At 50.5% G+C, this 17,813-nt stretch overlaps 1 protein-coding gene across 5 annotated transcripts in view; it reads left to right on the top strand.

Moving 5' to 3' along the window:
• The window catches only part of a1cf (apobec1 complementation factor), a 60,472-nt gene extending 45,085 nt beyond the window's left edge, over nucleotides 1–15,387 (top strand). For 3 of the 5 annotated variants that reach the window (XM_072478939.1, XM_072478943.1, XM_072478940.1), the window contains exons 11-12: nucleotides 7,019–7,149; nucleotides 13,751–15,387. In XM_072478939.1, the coding sequence (XP_072335040.1) occupies nucleotides 7,019–7,149; nucleotides 13,751–13,974 (355 nt within the window). In that variant the 3' untranslated portion in view covers nucleotides 13,975–15,387. The remainder of the gene's footprint in view (nucleotides 1–7,018; nucleotides 7,150–13,750) is intronic. The other 2 variants (XM_072478941.1, XM_072478942.1) reach the window with 1 other exon arrangement.
• The last annotated feature ends 2,426 nt before the right edge of the window (nucleotides 15,388–17,813 follow it).

Raw genomic sequence — 17,813 nt, forward strand, 5'->3', positions numbered from 1 at the left:
GGACGCCTCAGGAAACGGCCGCCAAAGCGATCCGGTGTCAGAGGGCAGGAATCACAGGAGTCCACCTCCAGTTCTGCTGTACCGTCTGGGGAACCACGTAGACGTAGTCAAAGGGCCCGTAAGGCCAAACAATTAGACACTGAGTAAGTTGGCACGGGTGCAGGGCACAGATGAGTTTTAGGGGCTAGGGCACGTGCATGAACTCCTTTGGTTATTAAAGTCAATGTTACACCTACCGAAGCTGCCTTTGTGCTCTGTCCAAAGTGTGCGGGCGTGTCATGTACGTTGAGCGCAAGTGTGTGTGTGACGGGTGGTCTTACCTCAGCCCCAGGTGAGGCTGCCCCCTTCCCCCTGGGCCGCCATCAACATCCCCCGGGCAGAGGACGGGACCGTGCGCTGCAGTGTCACAGCCGCATGCAGGGATGGTCCGGGTGGATGGTGGTACTGTGGCCATGGGTCAGACATAGTCCAACGATGTAGAGCCAGGAGCTCATCGGAGGCGGGTTGTCATCATCCTCCATGGCCTGCGATAGACACGCGTCCACCCGCAACTGGGTGAGCCCGGCCCGTTGTGCCGCCGGTGGATCGGCAATTGGGGGTGGGGGGGTGGTGTGCATGCGGGTGGGGTGTGTGGGGTTGGGGAGGGGGGTGAGGGTGCTGGGTGGGTGGATGGGTGGGGGGTGTGGGTGGTCGGCTGTTGTCATGGTGTGCGGTCTGTGGCCATACTACCCGATTCCCACGCCCATCTAGTCAGTGAAGCGGGCGTCTATCAGTCTGTCCCGTGCCCGCTGGGCCAGCCGGTAACGGTGGACAGCCACCCGCCTGTGTCTACCCCGTCTGCCCTGACCATTGCCCCCATCCCCCTCATCTGGGGAGGACTGGGCCTCTTCCTGCTGCTCCTCCACTCCGCCCTCCTCTGCCTGCGGCACATCGCCCCTCTGCTGGGCTATGTTGTGCAGGACGCAGCACACCACAGTGATGCGGCCGACCCTATCTGACCGATACTGGAGGGTGCCCCCAGAGAGGTCCAGGCACCTGAAACGCATCTTCAGCACGCCAAAGCACCTCGCTATCACTCCCCTTGTTGCTACATGGGCATCATTGTAGCGGTTCTCTGCCTCATTGCGTGGCCTCCGTATAGGCGTCATCAGCCACGATCGCAATGGGTAGCCCCTGTCGCCCAGCAACCAGCCCCTCAGCCGGGGATGGCGTCCCTCGTACATGCCGGGGATGGATGACCGCGACAACACGAATGAGTCGTGTACACTGCCGGGGTGACGGGCGCAGACGTGCAGGATCATCATGCGGTGGTCGCAGACCACCTGTACGTTCATTGAATAGGTCCCCTTCCTATTAGTGAACACGGCCCTGTTCTCTGCAGGTGGCCGCACGGCGACGTGCATCCCATCAATCGCGCCCTGGACCATGGGGAACCCGGCAACGGCAGAGAAGCCCACGGCCCGGGCATCTTGGCTTGCCCGGTCCACGGGGAAGCGGATGTAGCGGTGCGCCATGGCATAAAGGGCATCTGTCACTGCCCGGATGCACCGATGTCTGCGATATGCCGGACAGGTCCCCACTCGGTGCCTGGAATGACCCCGTTGCATAAAAGTTCAGGGCCACCGTAACCTTGACGGACACGGGGAGAGGGTGTCCCCCGCCAGTGCCACGCGGTGACAGGTGTGCCAGCAGGTGGCAGATGTGTGCCACGGTTTCCCGACTCATCCGGAGTCTCCTCCTGCATTCCCGGTCCGTGAGGTCCTGGTATGACTGCCGGGGCCGGTACACACGGGGCGCCCTCGGGTGCCTCCGTTGCCGTGGGGCCACGACGTCCTCCTCCCCCTCCTCGTCCTGTCGGTCAGGTGTCCCTCCAGCCTGGGCGGCTGCCGCCTGCCCCTCTGCGGCAGCCTGCGCCGCCTCTCTGGCACGCTCCTCCTCCTCCGCCTCCTCCTCCTCATCCAGGGCAACATAGACATGAGCGGCTGCCACCACGGCGGCCAACATCGCTGGATGGTCTGAAAACATGACGGCCTGGTGGGGGGGAGGGGAACGACGACATGTCATCATTGCCCATATCCCCTCCACCCCCCAGCCAGGTGGCATGGACCGCATGGGTCCAACTGTTGGAGGCTGGCACCTGGCCAGGTGGACCAACTCATTTGCCCTCCCATCACCCACCCCGGCACGAACCCCCTCCCCAACCCCCAACCTCCACCCCAGCACGGACCCCCCCCCCCCCAACCTCCACCCCGTCACGGACCCCCTCCCCAACCTCCACCCCAGCACGGACCCCCCCCCAACCTCCACCCCGGCACGGACCCCCTCCCCAACCTCCACCCCGGCACGGACCCCTTCCCCAACCCCCAACCTCCACCCCAGCACAGACCCCCCCCCAACCTCCACCCCGGCACGGACCCCCTCCCCAACCTCCACCCCAGCACCGACCCCCCCCCAACCTCCACCCCGGCACGGACCCCCTCCCCAACCCCCAACCTCCACCCCAGCACGGACCCCCCCCCAAACTCCACCCCGGCACGGACCCCCTCCCCAACCTCCACCCCAGCACGGACCCCCCCCCCAACCTCCACCCCGGCATGGACCCCCTCCCCAACCCCCAACCTCCACCCCAGCACGGACCCCCCCCCAACCTCCACTCCGGCACGGACCCCCTCCCCAACCTCCACCCCAGCACGGACCCACCCCCAACCTCCACCCCAGCACGGACCCCCCCCCCCAACCTCCACCCCGGCACGGACCCCCTCCCCAACCCCCAACCTCCACCCCAGCACGGACCCACCCCCAACCTCCACCCCGGCACGGACCCCCTCCCCAACTTCCACGCCAGCACGGTCCCCCCCCAACCTCCACCCCGGCACGGACCCCCTCCCCAACTCCCAACCTCCACCCCAGCACGGATCCCCCCCCCAACCTCCACCCCGGCACGGACCCCCTCCCCAACCTCCACCCCAGCACGGACCCCCCCCCAACCTCCACCCCGGCACGGACCCCCTCCCCAACCTCCACCCCAGCACGGACCCCCCCCAACCTCCACCCCGGCACGGACCCCCTCCCCAACCCCCAACCTCCACCCCAGCACGGACCCCCCCCAACCTCCACCCCGGCACGGAACCCCTCCCCAACCTCCACCCCAGCACGGACCCCCCCCCCAACCTCCACCCCAGCACGGACCCCCCCCCCCAACCTCCACCCCGGCACGGACCCCCTCCCCAACCCCCAACCTCCACCCCAGCACGGACCCCCCCCCCCAACCTCCACCCCGGCACGGACACCCTCCCCAACCTCCACCCCAGCACGGACCCCCCCCCCAACCTCCACCCCGGCACGGACCCCCTCCCCAACCCCCAACCTCCACCCCAGCACGGACCCCCCCCCCCAACCTCCACGCCGGCACGGACCCCCTCCCCAACCTCCACCCCAGCACGGACCCCCCCCCAACCTCCACCCCGGCACGGACCCCCTCCCCAACCCCCAACCTCCACCCCAGCACCAACCCCCCCCAACCTCCACCCCGGCACGGACCCCCTCCCCAACCCCCAACCTCCACCCCAGCACGGACCCTCCCCCAACCTCCACCCCGGCACGGACCCCCTCCCCAACCCCCAACCTCCACCCCAGCACGGATCACCCCCCCAACCTCCACCCCGGCACGGACCCCCTCCCCAACCTCCACCCCGGCACAGACCCCCTCCCCAACCTCCACCCCAGCACGGACCCCCCCCCCCCCAACCTCCACCCCGGCACGGACCCCCTCCCCAACCTCCACCCCAGCACGGACCCCCCCCAACCCCCAACCTCCACCCCAGCACGGACCCCCCCCAACCCCCAACCTCCACCCCGGCACGGACCCCCTCCCGGCACTCCCCCGGAGCCCAGCCTACTCTACCCCCCCCCCCCCCCCCCCGCCGCACACACACACAAGCCGAGACACACCTCTCCTCACGCAATCAGTCTGCGGCCACGCCATTTCCTGCCCAGAGCCAACCCCCCAGGCCGTCACTCACCTCCTCGCTGGTCGGCGTGAGCCTGGAGCACCGGGTCACGCCGATGAAAGGAGGTTTGATTGACGTCGACGTGAACAGTCATCACGTCGACGGGACTTCGGCCCATCCGGAAGGGAGAATATCGGCAGGCCGAAAATCGGCTGCCTTGCGCAGACCCGTGACATTCTCCGCGGCAGCGGCGCCATTAACGCCCCGCCGACTTTTCTCCCTTCGGAGACTTCGGCGGGGGCGGGGGCGGGATTCACGGCGGCCAACGGCCATTCTCCGACCCGGCGGGGTGTCGGAGAATGACGCCCCTGACCTTTTGATGGAACGAAGGTCATTGATGAAGCAGCTGGAGATGTTGGGCCTAGGACACTACCCTGAGGAACTCCTGCATTGATGTCCTATTGCTATAACAATAGCAAGTCTTGAAGTGCACTTTTTAAAACAGTAATTCAAAATCTGCTTTGAAAGGACTACTCAAACAAATAATTATTTTTTTTAACCTCAAGTATGTCAATCAGTCAAAGCAAATACCCCACTTCAGCCTGTAAAAACAGACCAGAACTGTATCAACAGAAAGAGCTGACCTTATTATGAATGCTTGGCGGAGCTCCACAGCTCACATGTGTTAGCTCAGCAGACAATCTCCTTTCATAGACTGAAGTGGGGTGTTTGATTTGATTGATTGGCATTTTTGAGGTTATAATAAATGTTCCTTTCTTTAAACTGTTTCTTTCAATGTCATATGTTTATTTGGACAAGATGAAGAGGGGTGAAATGAGGTAAAGCTTCTGTTATTGATAATACGATGGTTCTGATTGGCACTTTTATGTAAGGGACATGGGTGATATGGAGGGGAATGCATTAAGCCTTTTAAACATACCGTTCAAAAAGTTTCCAAATCCAGACTACGCTTCACAACTGCTCTGAAGGGCCGTGAACCATGTGTCCTCGAGAAGCTTGCTCAACTTCATGAAACTTGTTAGAGGTGGTGAGGTATGAGATGCCTGACCCCCTCCCCCCACAATGGAACCAGCCAGGTTGGAAGTGTGGGCTCACCAGCTGAATGCTTATCCCATGTTGGTAAAACTTGCGTGTGCCAGGAATGGGGGTGAGAACCCCGGAACTGAGTTCTGCACATCATTTAGCCATCAAAGTGCATTCTTTAACACCTTCCTACTTTTAATTATACCATATGATGGTACTTCAGTCTATTGTTTTTGCCTCCAGCACTATGGCAGATAGCACTTTCTTTTTTCTAATTTAGAGTACCCGATTCTTTTTTTTCCAATTATGGGGCAATTTAGCATGCCAATTCACCTACCCTGCGCATCTTTGGGTTGTGGAGGTGAGACCCACACAGACACGGGGAGAATTGCAAGCTCCACATGGACAGTGACCTGGGGTTGGAATCGAACCCAGGTCATCAGTGCCGTGAGGCAGCAGTGCTAACCACTGCAACACCATGCTAGTTCGATGATATCACTTCTGAAAATAATTTTTATTTTAATATTTATTCAGAATTTACATTTTGCTCTTTTGTTAACTATCCTTTGATCCTTTGTTTTTAATGGACCCCAAAGCAATAATCTAAGTTTATCTTATCCATACTATTTACTATCTTCTAAGTTTCAATAGGTGAACATGTGGATTAGGAATAGGAGGAGGCCTGACCCCTCGAGCCTGCTCTGCCATTCAATAAGATCGTGGGTGACCCGATTGTGGTCTCAATTCCACATTCCACGTTCCCCCAATAAGTTTTGACTCCCTTGTTAGTCAAGAACCTATCACTCCCTTAAAAATATTAATTGACCTGCCACCACAGCTTTTCGAGGAAGAGAGTTCCAAAGACTCACCACCCTCTGAAAGAGGAAAAAAATATCCTTATCTCCATTCTAAATGGGAGACGCCTTATTTTTAAACTGTGTCCTCTGGTTCTAGTCTCTCCCACATGGGGAGGCATTCTTTCAGCATCCACCCTGTCAAGTCCCCTCACGATTTCATATGTTTAAATAAGACCACCTCCCAATCTTCTAAACTCCAATGGATATTGGTCTAACCTGTCCAACCTTTCCTTGGAAGATGACCCATTGCCTCTTTTATAGTGGGTATTCCACCTTGAGAAGCAGCACTCTTCATGAACATTTTTTAAATTACTCAGTACAATTTTTTGGAGAATAGAATACATTTACTTTCCCCAAAAGGTAGTGACTAGGCTTGAAAAAGGTAATTACCGCTCGGTCAATTGATACATTTGTAGTGGAAGTTGATCAATAAAAAATTGAGAAATGTGTTTGAATGCTGGAGAACTGTCATGCTTAATCACATGAGATTTATGAAATGAGTACAGAAATCATAGTGGGCATAAGGCCATGGTTGAGAGAGCCAGGCAAGGAGCATGGAAGGAGAGAAACCCTAGTGTGGTTCTCTTAGTCCAAACTTCATTCTGATGCTGGCCATGTGAAAGAATTAGAGAAATATAGGCCTTGATATTCCTGGAATAGCCATTATCAGGGAGTACAGAGTTTGTGACAAAGACCTGGTGAGGCCAGGGGTGTGGAGGACCTCATTATAGTTTCCGATTTTCCATTTCCTTTGACCAAATTGTCAGGCTGGCTAGCTGTCAGACAGGAAAGCCGGAAGAAGAACGGGATAGTCTACCCCACAGAAAATCACATTGAAGGCAAAGGTTAATGTCCCTGTTTTAATGCTCTACATTCTACCTATGTATCTGATTTGCAGTATATTAGTAAAACATGACCCTGTGTGCTTACCCGATTATAAAACCTTTTGTGTTGGGTGGGATTACTGGGTTATGGGGATAGGGTGGAGGTGTTGACCTTGGGTAGGGTGCTCTTTCCAAGAGCCGGTGCAGACTCGATGGGCCGAATGGCCTCCTTCTGCACTGTAAATTCTATGATAATCTATGATAAATGATGCATTTGCCTGCTGTGAAGGATTGTAGTGGATGTTTGCATTGAGAAATGAGCAGAATATTTGTTTTCTCCCAGCCAACCATTCACGCCGCCAAAACTTTGCACGGCCGTAGAGGAAGCAAAAAGTTATGCAGCGGAACATGTACTTCAAATCCTAGGTCTTCAGACTGAGGGCGCGGAGCCCCCTGCAGCTGCAGCTTTCACAGGTATGTGAAGGCGTATACTGACACCATTCATCATAACTTGGAGTATTGTGACTAGAACCATTTTATTGCAAAAAAGTAACTGTCTCATCATTTGCAAAGGCATTTTGCTGTTATAAGTTAGTATGTTTTATGCTCTAAAGACGAAAAGTTTCAATCCTGGGAAGCCGCGCTACTTGCTTCGAGTTCTGATACAGCACAGCCAGATAAAGAGCAATTCTCTACATTCTCCCACTCTGTACCTCAACTGCAAAGGATACATTCGTACTGTCCTAAGTACATAAGAACACAAGAACTAGGAGGAGGCGTAGGCTGTTCAACCTTTCGAATCTGCTTCGACATTCTGTAAGATCATGGCTGATATGATTGTGGCCTTAACCCCATTTTCCTGCCGTCCCCTATAACCCTTGACACCCTTGTCGATCAAAAATCTGTCCAGCTCAACTTTGAATATATTCAGCGACTACTCACTGGGGAAGAGAATTCCAAATGTAATTCCTCCTCACCTCCGTCTTATATTGAAACTGTGGCCCTTAATTCTAGGTTCCCCCATGAGTGGAAAGATCCCCCTCAGAACCTTGTGTATTTCAAACAGATTACCTCTCATTCTTCTGAACTCCCATGGGCAATAGGCCCAACTTTTCCTCAAAAGACAAACGCCTCATTTCAGAATCAGTCTGCTGACCCTTCTCTGAACTGCCTCCAATGCAAGTATGTCCCTGATCAAGTAAGTTGACCAAAACTGTATACAGTAATCTAGGTGTGGCTACAAGGCTTCCCGATTTTTATACTCCAATCCCCTGGCAATAAAGGTCAATATTCTATTTGCCCCCCCCCCCCCCCCACACCAATTACTTGTTCTACCTGCATGCTGACATTTTGTGATTCATGTACAAGGACACCCAGATCCCTTTCTGCCTCAGCATTTCCCATTTAAATATTATTCTGCTTTTCTATTCTTCCTGCCAAAGGGGTCATCCACACTTTTTTGCATTTCTTTCATGGAATGTGGATGCCGCTGGCTAGACCAGCATTTATTGTCAATCCCTAATTGCTCTTGAGATGGTTGTTGCGGTGAGCCACCTTCTTGCACTTGTGTAGGCCATGTGGTATCATTCTGAATAATTTGACCTTAACCCTAAATGTGGGAAAATCTGATCTTAAGGATTGAAAACTTTAAACTTCAATAACAACCTCATTAAGATCTCACCAGGTGGCTCATACCTTAATCAAAGCATCATTGCTCACAGGTTTAGCAGAGTGCAGATTCTGGGAAGCTGAGGAATATGGTGCTCACTTAGTAGGGAACCTACATAGCGAACAGGCTCTTCCTCACAGCTAGCCTGTCAGCCAGTGGAAATCTTTGGCAAAGCTTTGGAAATCCATCTTTGCTTTACAAGAATGAGCAGCTGTTTACTGTGATGGAGGAGCGGTTTCAGGAATGAAGGTGAAAATTCAACTGTGCTGCCATTTTTTATAAGTGGACAGGCATTACCCAGCCTGAACCTGGGCAAGCATAGTTCTTCATAATACAGTGGGACTGGTCATGAGTTTGATTGTGTGTGGACCTCACATAACACACCGAGAGACCCATTTAATACAATATACATTAAGCTTTGAGGTTAAATGTTGGGACTACATCAAATTCTGACAGATCGGGTTGAATTTATGAATTTGAAATTTCAACTGGGCGGCACAGTAACACAGTGGTTAGCACTGTTGCTTCACAGCACGAGGGTCCCGGGTTCGATTCCCGGCTTGGGTCACTGTCTGTGCGGAGCCTGCAAGTTCTCCCAGTGCCTGTGTGGGTTTCCTCTGGGTGCTCCGGTTTCCTCCCACAAGTCCCGAAAGACGCGCTGTTGGTGAACTGGACATATTGAATTCTCCCTCTGTGAACCCGAACAGGCGCCTGAGTGTGGTGACTAGGGCATTTTCACAGTAACATCATTGCTGTGTTAATGTAAGCCTACTTGTGACAATAATGATTTTTGTTTTTAAATTTCAACTGAATTGCATAGAGAGTAGACGTGCACAGTTGGACTTAGAGACCTGTCCAATCTAATCTTGAATGGCTTCTTCCTGAGGTTGTTTGACTTTCACAGAGGCCCTGTTATAGTTGGAATGAAATAGGCAGTGATCTCGGAAAACGTTGATCGCCTGCTGCCTCATGCTGATAATAACTTACGATGTTTACTACCTTCCCACACCCCACATCTCATAGAATTTTCATAGATTCAAAGAATTTACAGTGCAGAAGGAGGCCATTCGGCCCATCGAGTCTGCACTGGCCCTTGGAAAGAGCACCCTACTTAAACCCATGCCTCCAACAAATCCCGTAACCCAGTAACTCTGACTAACCTTTTTGGACACTAAGGGGCAATTTAAAGAACAAAGAACAAAGAAAAGTACAGCACAGGAACAGACCCTTCGTCCCTCCAAGCCTGCGCCGACCATGCTGCCCGTCTAAACTAAAATCTTCTACACTTCCGGGGTCCGTATCCCTCTATTCCCATCCTATTCATGTATTTGTCAAGATGCCCCTTAAACGTCACTCGTCCCTGCTTCTACCACCTCCTCCGGCAGCGTGATCCAGGCACCCACTACCCTCTGTGTAAAAAAACTTGCCTCGTACATCTCCTCTAAACCTTAAACCTATGCCCCCTAGTAATTGACTCCTCTTCCCTGGGAAAAAGTCTGGGAAATTTAGCATGGTAAATCCACCTAACCTGCACATATTTTGACTGTGGGAGGAAACCGGAGCACCCGGAGGAAACCCACGCAGACATGGGGAGAAAGTGCAAACTCCACACAGTCACCCGAGGCCGGAATTGAACCTGGGTCCCTGGAGCTGTGAGGCAGCAGTGCTAACCATTGTGTCACCGTGCCGTCCAGCACCATGCCGTGTTGACAGCTACACAACCCTTCATAGATGCTGCCTGTCCTGTTTCCAGTGTTTTCTGTTAAAATGTACAATTTCAGGTGACTGTATTTAGTTTTTTTATTCATTTTTTCAAAGTCTTCTCACTTGTTATTTATTATAAGTCACACTTTATTACTTTATCAGAGTTACAAAGCCAGAGCTCAGAGTGTGGACAGGGGGAACCCCCTAATCCATCTCCTTGCCTGCTCGAGAAAACAATTCAAATTGAATCCAATTCATGGTCACCACAAGAGAGACATACCAGACCCAGGCATTGCACCTGACCTTATGCTCATCTTAGCCAAAGGCTGAGAAGCGATTTCCAACTGGAAAAATTAGCCTGGTGACCATCCAATTAAACCTGACTTGTCGGTTGTTATCAAATGGGAGTAGGTCGGTTTAGCTCAGTTAATAAAAGCAAATTAATGTAGATGCTGGAATCTGAAACCAAAGAGAAAATGCTGGAAAATCTCAGCAGGTCTGGCACATCTGTAGGGAGAGAAAAGAACTAACATTTCGAGTCCAGATGGCCCTTTGTCAAAGCTTTGACAAAGGGTCACCTGGAATCAAAACGTGAGCTCTTTTCTCTCAACACAGATGCTGCCAGACCTGCTGAGATTTTCCAGCATTTTCTCTTTGGTTTAGCCCAGTTGGCTGATTAGATGCTTCATGATGTAGAACAAGGCCGTACCAGTTGAGGTTATTCATTGTAGGCCCTGCTTTCTCAACCTTGCCTGAGGTTAAATCACCACCAGTCAGCTCTCCCTCTCACAGGGGAAAGCAGTCTTTGGTTATCTGGGGCTATGGTTACTTTATTAAATGGGAATATTTTGAGAATATGACATACCCTGAGGCGTGATACAGTCAGCATTAGGCCCGTGTTCAAGAAACTCCCATAAAGAACACCCAAACAACGAGGCAGGGGTGCCCTCTCTCCCCGTTATTATTCGCCCTTGCGATAGAGCCGCTGGCTATAGCGCTGCGGATCAAAGAACTGGCAGGGGTTGGTTCGGGCGGGGGGGGGGGGAGCATTGGGTCTCGCTTTATGTGGATGATCTGCTCCTGTACATTCCGGACCCACTAGAGGGGATGGGGGAGGTCATGCAGATTCTGAGGGATTATGGCAATTTCTCAGGGTACAAACTAAACGAGAAGAAAAGCGGGATGTTCGTGATCCAAGCTAAGGGGCAGGAAAAGGGACTGGGAGAGCTTCCGCTGAAATTGGTCGAGAAGAGCTTTCGGTACCTAGGGATACAGGTGGCTCGAATGTGGGATGCCCTCCACAAGCTTAATCTATCTCGGTTGGTAGAGCAGATGGAGGGGACTTCAAAAGGTGGGACATGCTCCCGCTATCTCTAGCCAGGAGGGTGCAGACCGTTAAGATGATGGTTCTCCCCAGATTTCTGTTTGTCTTCCAGTGCCTTCCCATCTTCATCCCTAAGTCCTTCTTTAAGCGGGTGAACACGATCATCTCGGGATTCGTATAGGCAAATAAGCCCCGCGAGTAAAGAGACTGTACCTGGAGCGCAGTCGGAGGGGGGGGCACGGTTGGCGCTGCCGAACTTTTGCAGCTACTATTGGGCGGCTAACATAGCCATGATTAGGAAATGGGTATTGGGGGAGGAGTCGACGTGGGAGCGGTTAGAGGCAGCCTCATGTAAAGGTACCAGCCTAGTGCCCCTAGGCTGGTACCTTTACATGAGGCCGCCTCTAACCGCTCCCACGTCGATTCCTCCCCCAATACCCATTTCCTAATCATGGCTATGTTAGCCGCCCAATAGTAGCCACCACCGGACTGGAGGAGTAGCGGGCACTCTGCCGCTCTCGCCGGCCCGCTACTCCTCCAGTCCGGTGGTGGTGGTGGCATTAAAGATCTGGGGTCAGTGTAGAAGGCACAGGGGGGGTGGAGGGAGCCTCAGTCTGGACCCTGATAAGCACCAATTACAGATTTGTCCCGGGCAAAATAGACGGAGGGTTTCAAAGCTGGCATAGGGCAGGCATTAAAAGGATGGGGGACCTGTTCATAGACGGGACCTTTCCCAGCCTGAAAACGCTGGAGGAGAAATTCAGTTTGCCCCCTGGAAACGCTTTCAGATAGCTTCAGGTACGTGCCTTTCTGAAAAAACAGGATACAGGATAGGGTGGTCTCCGGCACCTGGGTAGGGGAGGGGAAGGTTTCAGACATCTACCTGGAACTACAGGAGGTGGAGGAAGCCCCAGTAGAGGAACTTAAGGGCAAATGGGAGGAGGAGCTAGGTGGAGAGCTGGATACGGGCCAGTGGGCGGACGCCCTAAACAGGGTCAATTCCTCTTCATCATGTGCCAGGCTTAGCTTAATCCAGTTTAAGGTGGTCCACCGGGCACACATGACGGCAACCAGGATGAGCAAGCTCTTTGGGGTTGAGGATAAATGTGTGAGGTGTGCAGGAAGCCCTGCAGATCATGTCGATATGTTCTGGGCATGCCCGGCTCTTAAGGGATTCTGGCAGGGATTTGCTAAGGCAATGTCCAAGATTTTAGACACGCGGGTGGTGCCGAGTCCAGAGATAGCGATCTTTGGTGTGTCAGACGATCCGGAAGTTCGGGAAGCGAAAGAGGCCGACGTATTGGCCTTTGCCACCCTGGTAGCCCGGAGACGGATCCTTTTAATGTGGAGGAACGCGAAGCCCCCGAGTGCAGAGACCTGGGTTAGTGACATACCTGGGTTTCTCAGTCTCGAGAAAATAAAGTTTGCCTTGAGAGGGTCCATGGAGGGTTCCACTCAGAGGTGGCAGCCGTTCCTCGACTTTCTCGGAGAGCAGTAAAGGTCAGCAGCAGCAGCATCCTGGGGGGGGGGGGGGAAACGTTACATTGTATTGTTCTTTTCTTTGTATATACGGTTAACATTTATTTTGTTCTGTTAATTGTTGTGTACGGTTATGCAAAAATTATGTTTTTGACAAAAATTTGAATAAAAATAACTTTTTGAAAAAGAGCACCCAAACAAATCCGAAAAGAATTGTGAATGTTCGGAAGTCATCTCCAGCGCCAAGAAATGCGATCAACAATTACAGTCAGAAGCACATATGCCTAACATCTTAACATCAAATTCAATTGTTAGGCGTGCGTGCTTCTGACTTCAGTGAAATGGGAAAGTAAATTTGCAAAAACTGTGACAAGCACTTACTCTGGGTGGCTGCTGGCATTCTGTCTCACGAAGATGAGACAAGCATATTTCTGGTGAGCAGTTAGGATTTTGCCATTGGATCTCTAATTTAAGGCATTACAAATGAGCCATCTCGATGAGAGCACCGAAATACAAATGATGTCTTCGGGTCATTTCCTCGTGTATGTTCTGGCAGTTTGTAGCGGGTTCATGTCAGGAAGTCCTTTATATAAGCCTTTTTGACTTGAACATGGCAGAAAAAGGCAAAGTTCACCGCTGCCTGCATGGAACTAGAATGTTCTCCCATTTTGTGTTCCTAGTCACAGAACTGAAAGTCCACAAATGGAACAGAAATATTGTAAAGTCGGGTGGTTTTGATAATGAGACACAATGTGACCAGTTATTATGAGGAAAGCAGGTCATTTGACAAAAAAAGCATTAATAAAATTAAAATCTTCAACGCACCTAACATTTTCATTTACAATCTCCAGCTTGTAAGCGAGCATCCAGGGTAATGATTGCTTTACATCTTCTTTCAGGCAGACCTCTGTCTATGCCTGTCTCCTACTTGGCTTCATCCACTGATCTCCCATTCCCATGTTATGCTACAGGATACGCATTAGCAGGTGCAGCAGCCAGTGTGGCAGCTACACAACTGAAACAAGCCGTTGCCCTTGGCCAGGACCTAGCTACATATGCCACATATGAAGGTTACCCAGCATTCGCTGTGCCTACACGCGGAGACACCTATGGAGCATTCTGATCAGACACGGACAATGACGAGCAGGCTGCCAACACACTTTAACAGCAACAATGGAAATTCTGATTTTAAATTACCAGCGAAATGTAGAAATAGATAAGTAGAATAATAATAATAATCGCTTATTGTCACGAGTAGGCTTCAATGAGTTACTGTGAAAAGCCCCTAGTCGCCACATTCCGGTGCCTGTTATGTGATTATTCTTAATGATATGATTTCAACAACCACAATCAAGATTTCAATAATTGCTAGAATCTAATTAGATTGCAAGCCTAATCAGCTTGTATACAAATATATCTAACTATATATATATAAATACACACACATATATATATATATATATATATATATACATACATACATTAAGGATGTATCTTAAGTTAAGAGAACATTTAAAACAAAGTAAGAAAGCTATATAGCCCTTTAATATTTTTATATTTCTCAGGTATAATTTGGCCTTCATGTTTACATTGTACTTCACAATTTTGCCATACAGGATACTCAGTTATTAGACTATTAAAGTGTTCATGTAAGGTGCGTGCAACTACTTTAGGTATACATGATTAGAAAGTACCCATCTGCATCACCTTTATTTACTGATGGGGTTCATGTTTACTAAATTTAAACACATTATTTGGGCTGCCAAAAATGGCAACTGCATCACCAGAAATTATTGAAAACATTTCTATGTCCAAACGTAAGGCAAGTTACATCTTGCAAATAATGTTGACAGGGAGAAAAAACATTTTTTGAAAAAATGGCTTCAAACATACAGCTGCTATATTCCAATATCTATAAGTAGATTAGCGACTAAAGTTGAGGTTTTTTTTCAGTATTTAGCACATCATCATTGTCCTAGCAGTTGATTCCCTTTCTCTATTGCTTTGGCTGACTTTTTAGTTTAAAATGGAACAAAACTATTATTGTATTGTGTCAAAAAAAAAAAGCATTGACATTGTATTTGAATTTTGTGAGGTATTCAGGAAAGTACCAAGGCAGTAAACAGTGATAACAGTATTAAAACATGCGCCTGGGAGCGTTTAGAACCTATTTTTCTACCATTCGTCAAAATATCAATGTTTGTACAGAATATAAAATTTTCTCTCAGATATTGAAATGTGCATTAAAGAAAATTATCAATCATTCATTAAAGAAACTGTTATCAGGGGGGAAATTACTGACGAATAAAAGATATGAAAAAATTGGCACCACAGAATCATGGGAATGCAATTAAGTTTTGTCTGGAATATTGTGAAGCCATAGTGTGTTTCATTGCATTTTAATTTCTCTATACCCAGTTACCAAAGTGATGTAAGACATTCATCTCAATTCCTTGTCAATAATGATACTGTAATTTTTCAGAATGTATTCAGTAAGTGTGACACAAATAATTAAAGATATTTACTTCATTATCAACTATGCTTCTGATAAATGTTTCATATTTGCATATTAGGTATAAAGGTGATTTCACTCACGAGAGCAATTCAGACAGTGTCAGCTGTAGTTCGGTTAAAAGCACTCTCATCTTGGAGTCAGAATTGCCTGGTCCAGAAACTTGAGCACACAATCTACCCTAACACAAAGAGAGCTTTGTAATGTTTTGAATCATAGAATCCCTACAATGCAGAAGGAGGCCATCTGATCCAACCCGCTGAAAGAGCACTCCACCCAGGTTCACTTCCACACCCACCCAGCCCTATCCCCGTAACCTAACCTGCACATCCCAGGACACTGAGGGGGAATTTAGCATGGCCACCCCACCTGAGCTGCACATCTTTGGACTGTGGGAGGAAACTGGAGCACCCGGAAGAAATCCACACAGTCAGGGAGAGAATGTGCAAACTCCACACAGACGGTCACCCTAGGGCGGAAACGAACCCAATTTCCTGGTGCTGTGAGACAGCAGTGCTAACCATTGTGTTGCCATGACACCCAAGTTCCGTCTTTCTGATGAGATGTTAAGGCTTTATCTACCCTCTCAGGTGCATGTAAATGATCCCATGGCACTATTTTGAACAAGAGAGGAGGGGATAGTCCCGAATGCATTTGCCAATATTTATCTCCTAACTAAAACCAGATTATCTGCGCATTATCACATTGCCATTCATAGGAACGTGCTGTGCACAAATTCTTGCCTTATTTTCCATATAACAACAGTGATTGCACTTCAAAAGATACTTCATTGGCTGTAAGTTGCGTTTGAACTTCCTGAGGTTCTCAATGGTGCTATAAAAATGCATGTCTTCATTTCATTTTCCAGCCTTGTGTACCAAGTTGCATGAGCTACTCTTTTGGGCTAGGTTACTTTTATATCCTTCCTCTGCTCCAACATGCATGGCAGAGCCTTCAGAAAGGGCTGGGTGGGACAAACCTACCATTCCTGCTATGGGACGAGGGCCAGGGGGTGGCAATACTGATCAGCAAGCAGATGATGTTTAGGGTGACGAAGACGGTTACGGACCCAGGGGGATGGTATGTCATGGTCAGCGGGGCCCTGGAGGGGGCACCGGTAGTACGAGTTAACGTGTACGCACCCAACTGGGATGACAGAAGCTTCATCAAAAAGACCATGGAGAAATCCCTGACATAGCGACGCACCGACTAATCATGGGGTATTGTGATTAGTACCCAACTGTGTACTGGATCCAACGACTGACAGATCAAACCCCAAAACGGGGAAAACCTCAAGCATGGCAAGGGAACTCAGTCACTTTATGGAGCAGATGGGAGCGGTGGACCTCTGAACGTTCACCCACCCAGGGGAGAAGGAGTTCTCCTTCTCCCCAGTACACAACGTAAACACCAGAATTGACTTCTTTGTGGTAGGGAAAAAGGTGCTTCCAGGGATAGACAAAGTGGAATACTCCGCAATTGTGATATCAGACCACACTCCACACTACATGGACGTGAGGCTGGAGACGGGCAGGGCCCAACGCCCCACATGGAGGTTGGACATTGCCCGACTAGCTGACAAGGCCTTCAACAAAAAGATATCGCAGGCCATAGCAGAGTACACGGAGACCAACCAGAACGGGGAGGTCTCAACCTCCACATTCTGGGAAGCGCTAAAGGCCGAACTAAGAGGGGAAATCATCACTTTCAAAGCACGAAGAGATAGGGAGGAAAGGGTGGCGAGGCAGCAGCTGGTCGACTCCATACTGGAGGTAGACCGTAAATACTTTGTGGCCCTGACCGTAGAGCTCCTGGCGGAGAGGAAAGAGCTACAAAGGAACATTGATCTGCTCTCCACCAGGAAAGCAGTGTACCAACTCCACCAGGCACGTGGGACCCTATACGAACACGGAGACAAAGCCAGCCGCCTGTTGGCACACCAGCTGAGAAAGCAGGCAGCCACCAGAGAAATTGCACAAATCATGGATACCAGAGGCACGTTAGAAACAGAACCAGAAAAGATCAGCAAAACCTTCAAGGCCTTCTACCAAGGGCTGTACACCTCAGAGCCCCCAATGGGGGAATCTGGGATGAAACGGTTCCTTGATGGACTGGACATTCCAGTCGTGGGGGACGGCAGAAAACGGGGCCTGGAAGCACCACTAGCACTGGGAGAGATCATGGACAGCATTAGCTCCATGCAGGCGGGGAAGGCGCCAGAGCCAGACGGGTTCCCGGCGGACTTCTACAAATATTTGCGACAGCGCTAGCCCGCACCTGCGGGAGATGTTCACAGACTCGCTAGCTAGGGGCACACTGCCATCCACGCTAGCACAGGCCTCAATCTCGGTGATACCTAAGAAAGAAAAAGACCCAATAGAATGTGGGTCATACAGACCCATCTCACTGCTGAACGCAGATGCCAAAATACTGGCCAAAATCCTAGCCAA

The sequence above is a fragment of the Scyliorhinus torazame genome, chromosome 16 (genome assembly GCF_047496885.1).
Source record: "Scyliorhinus torazame isolate Kashiwa2021f chromosome 16, sScyTor2.1, whole genome shotgun sequence".
NCBI classification, from domain to species: domain Eukaryota; kingdom Metazoa; phylum Chordata; class Chondrichthyes; order Carcharhiniformes; family Scyliorhinidae; genus Scyliorhinus; species Scyliorhinus torazame.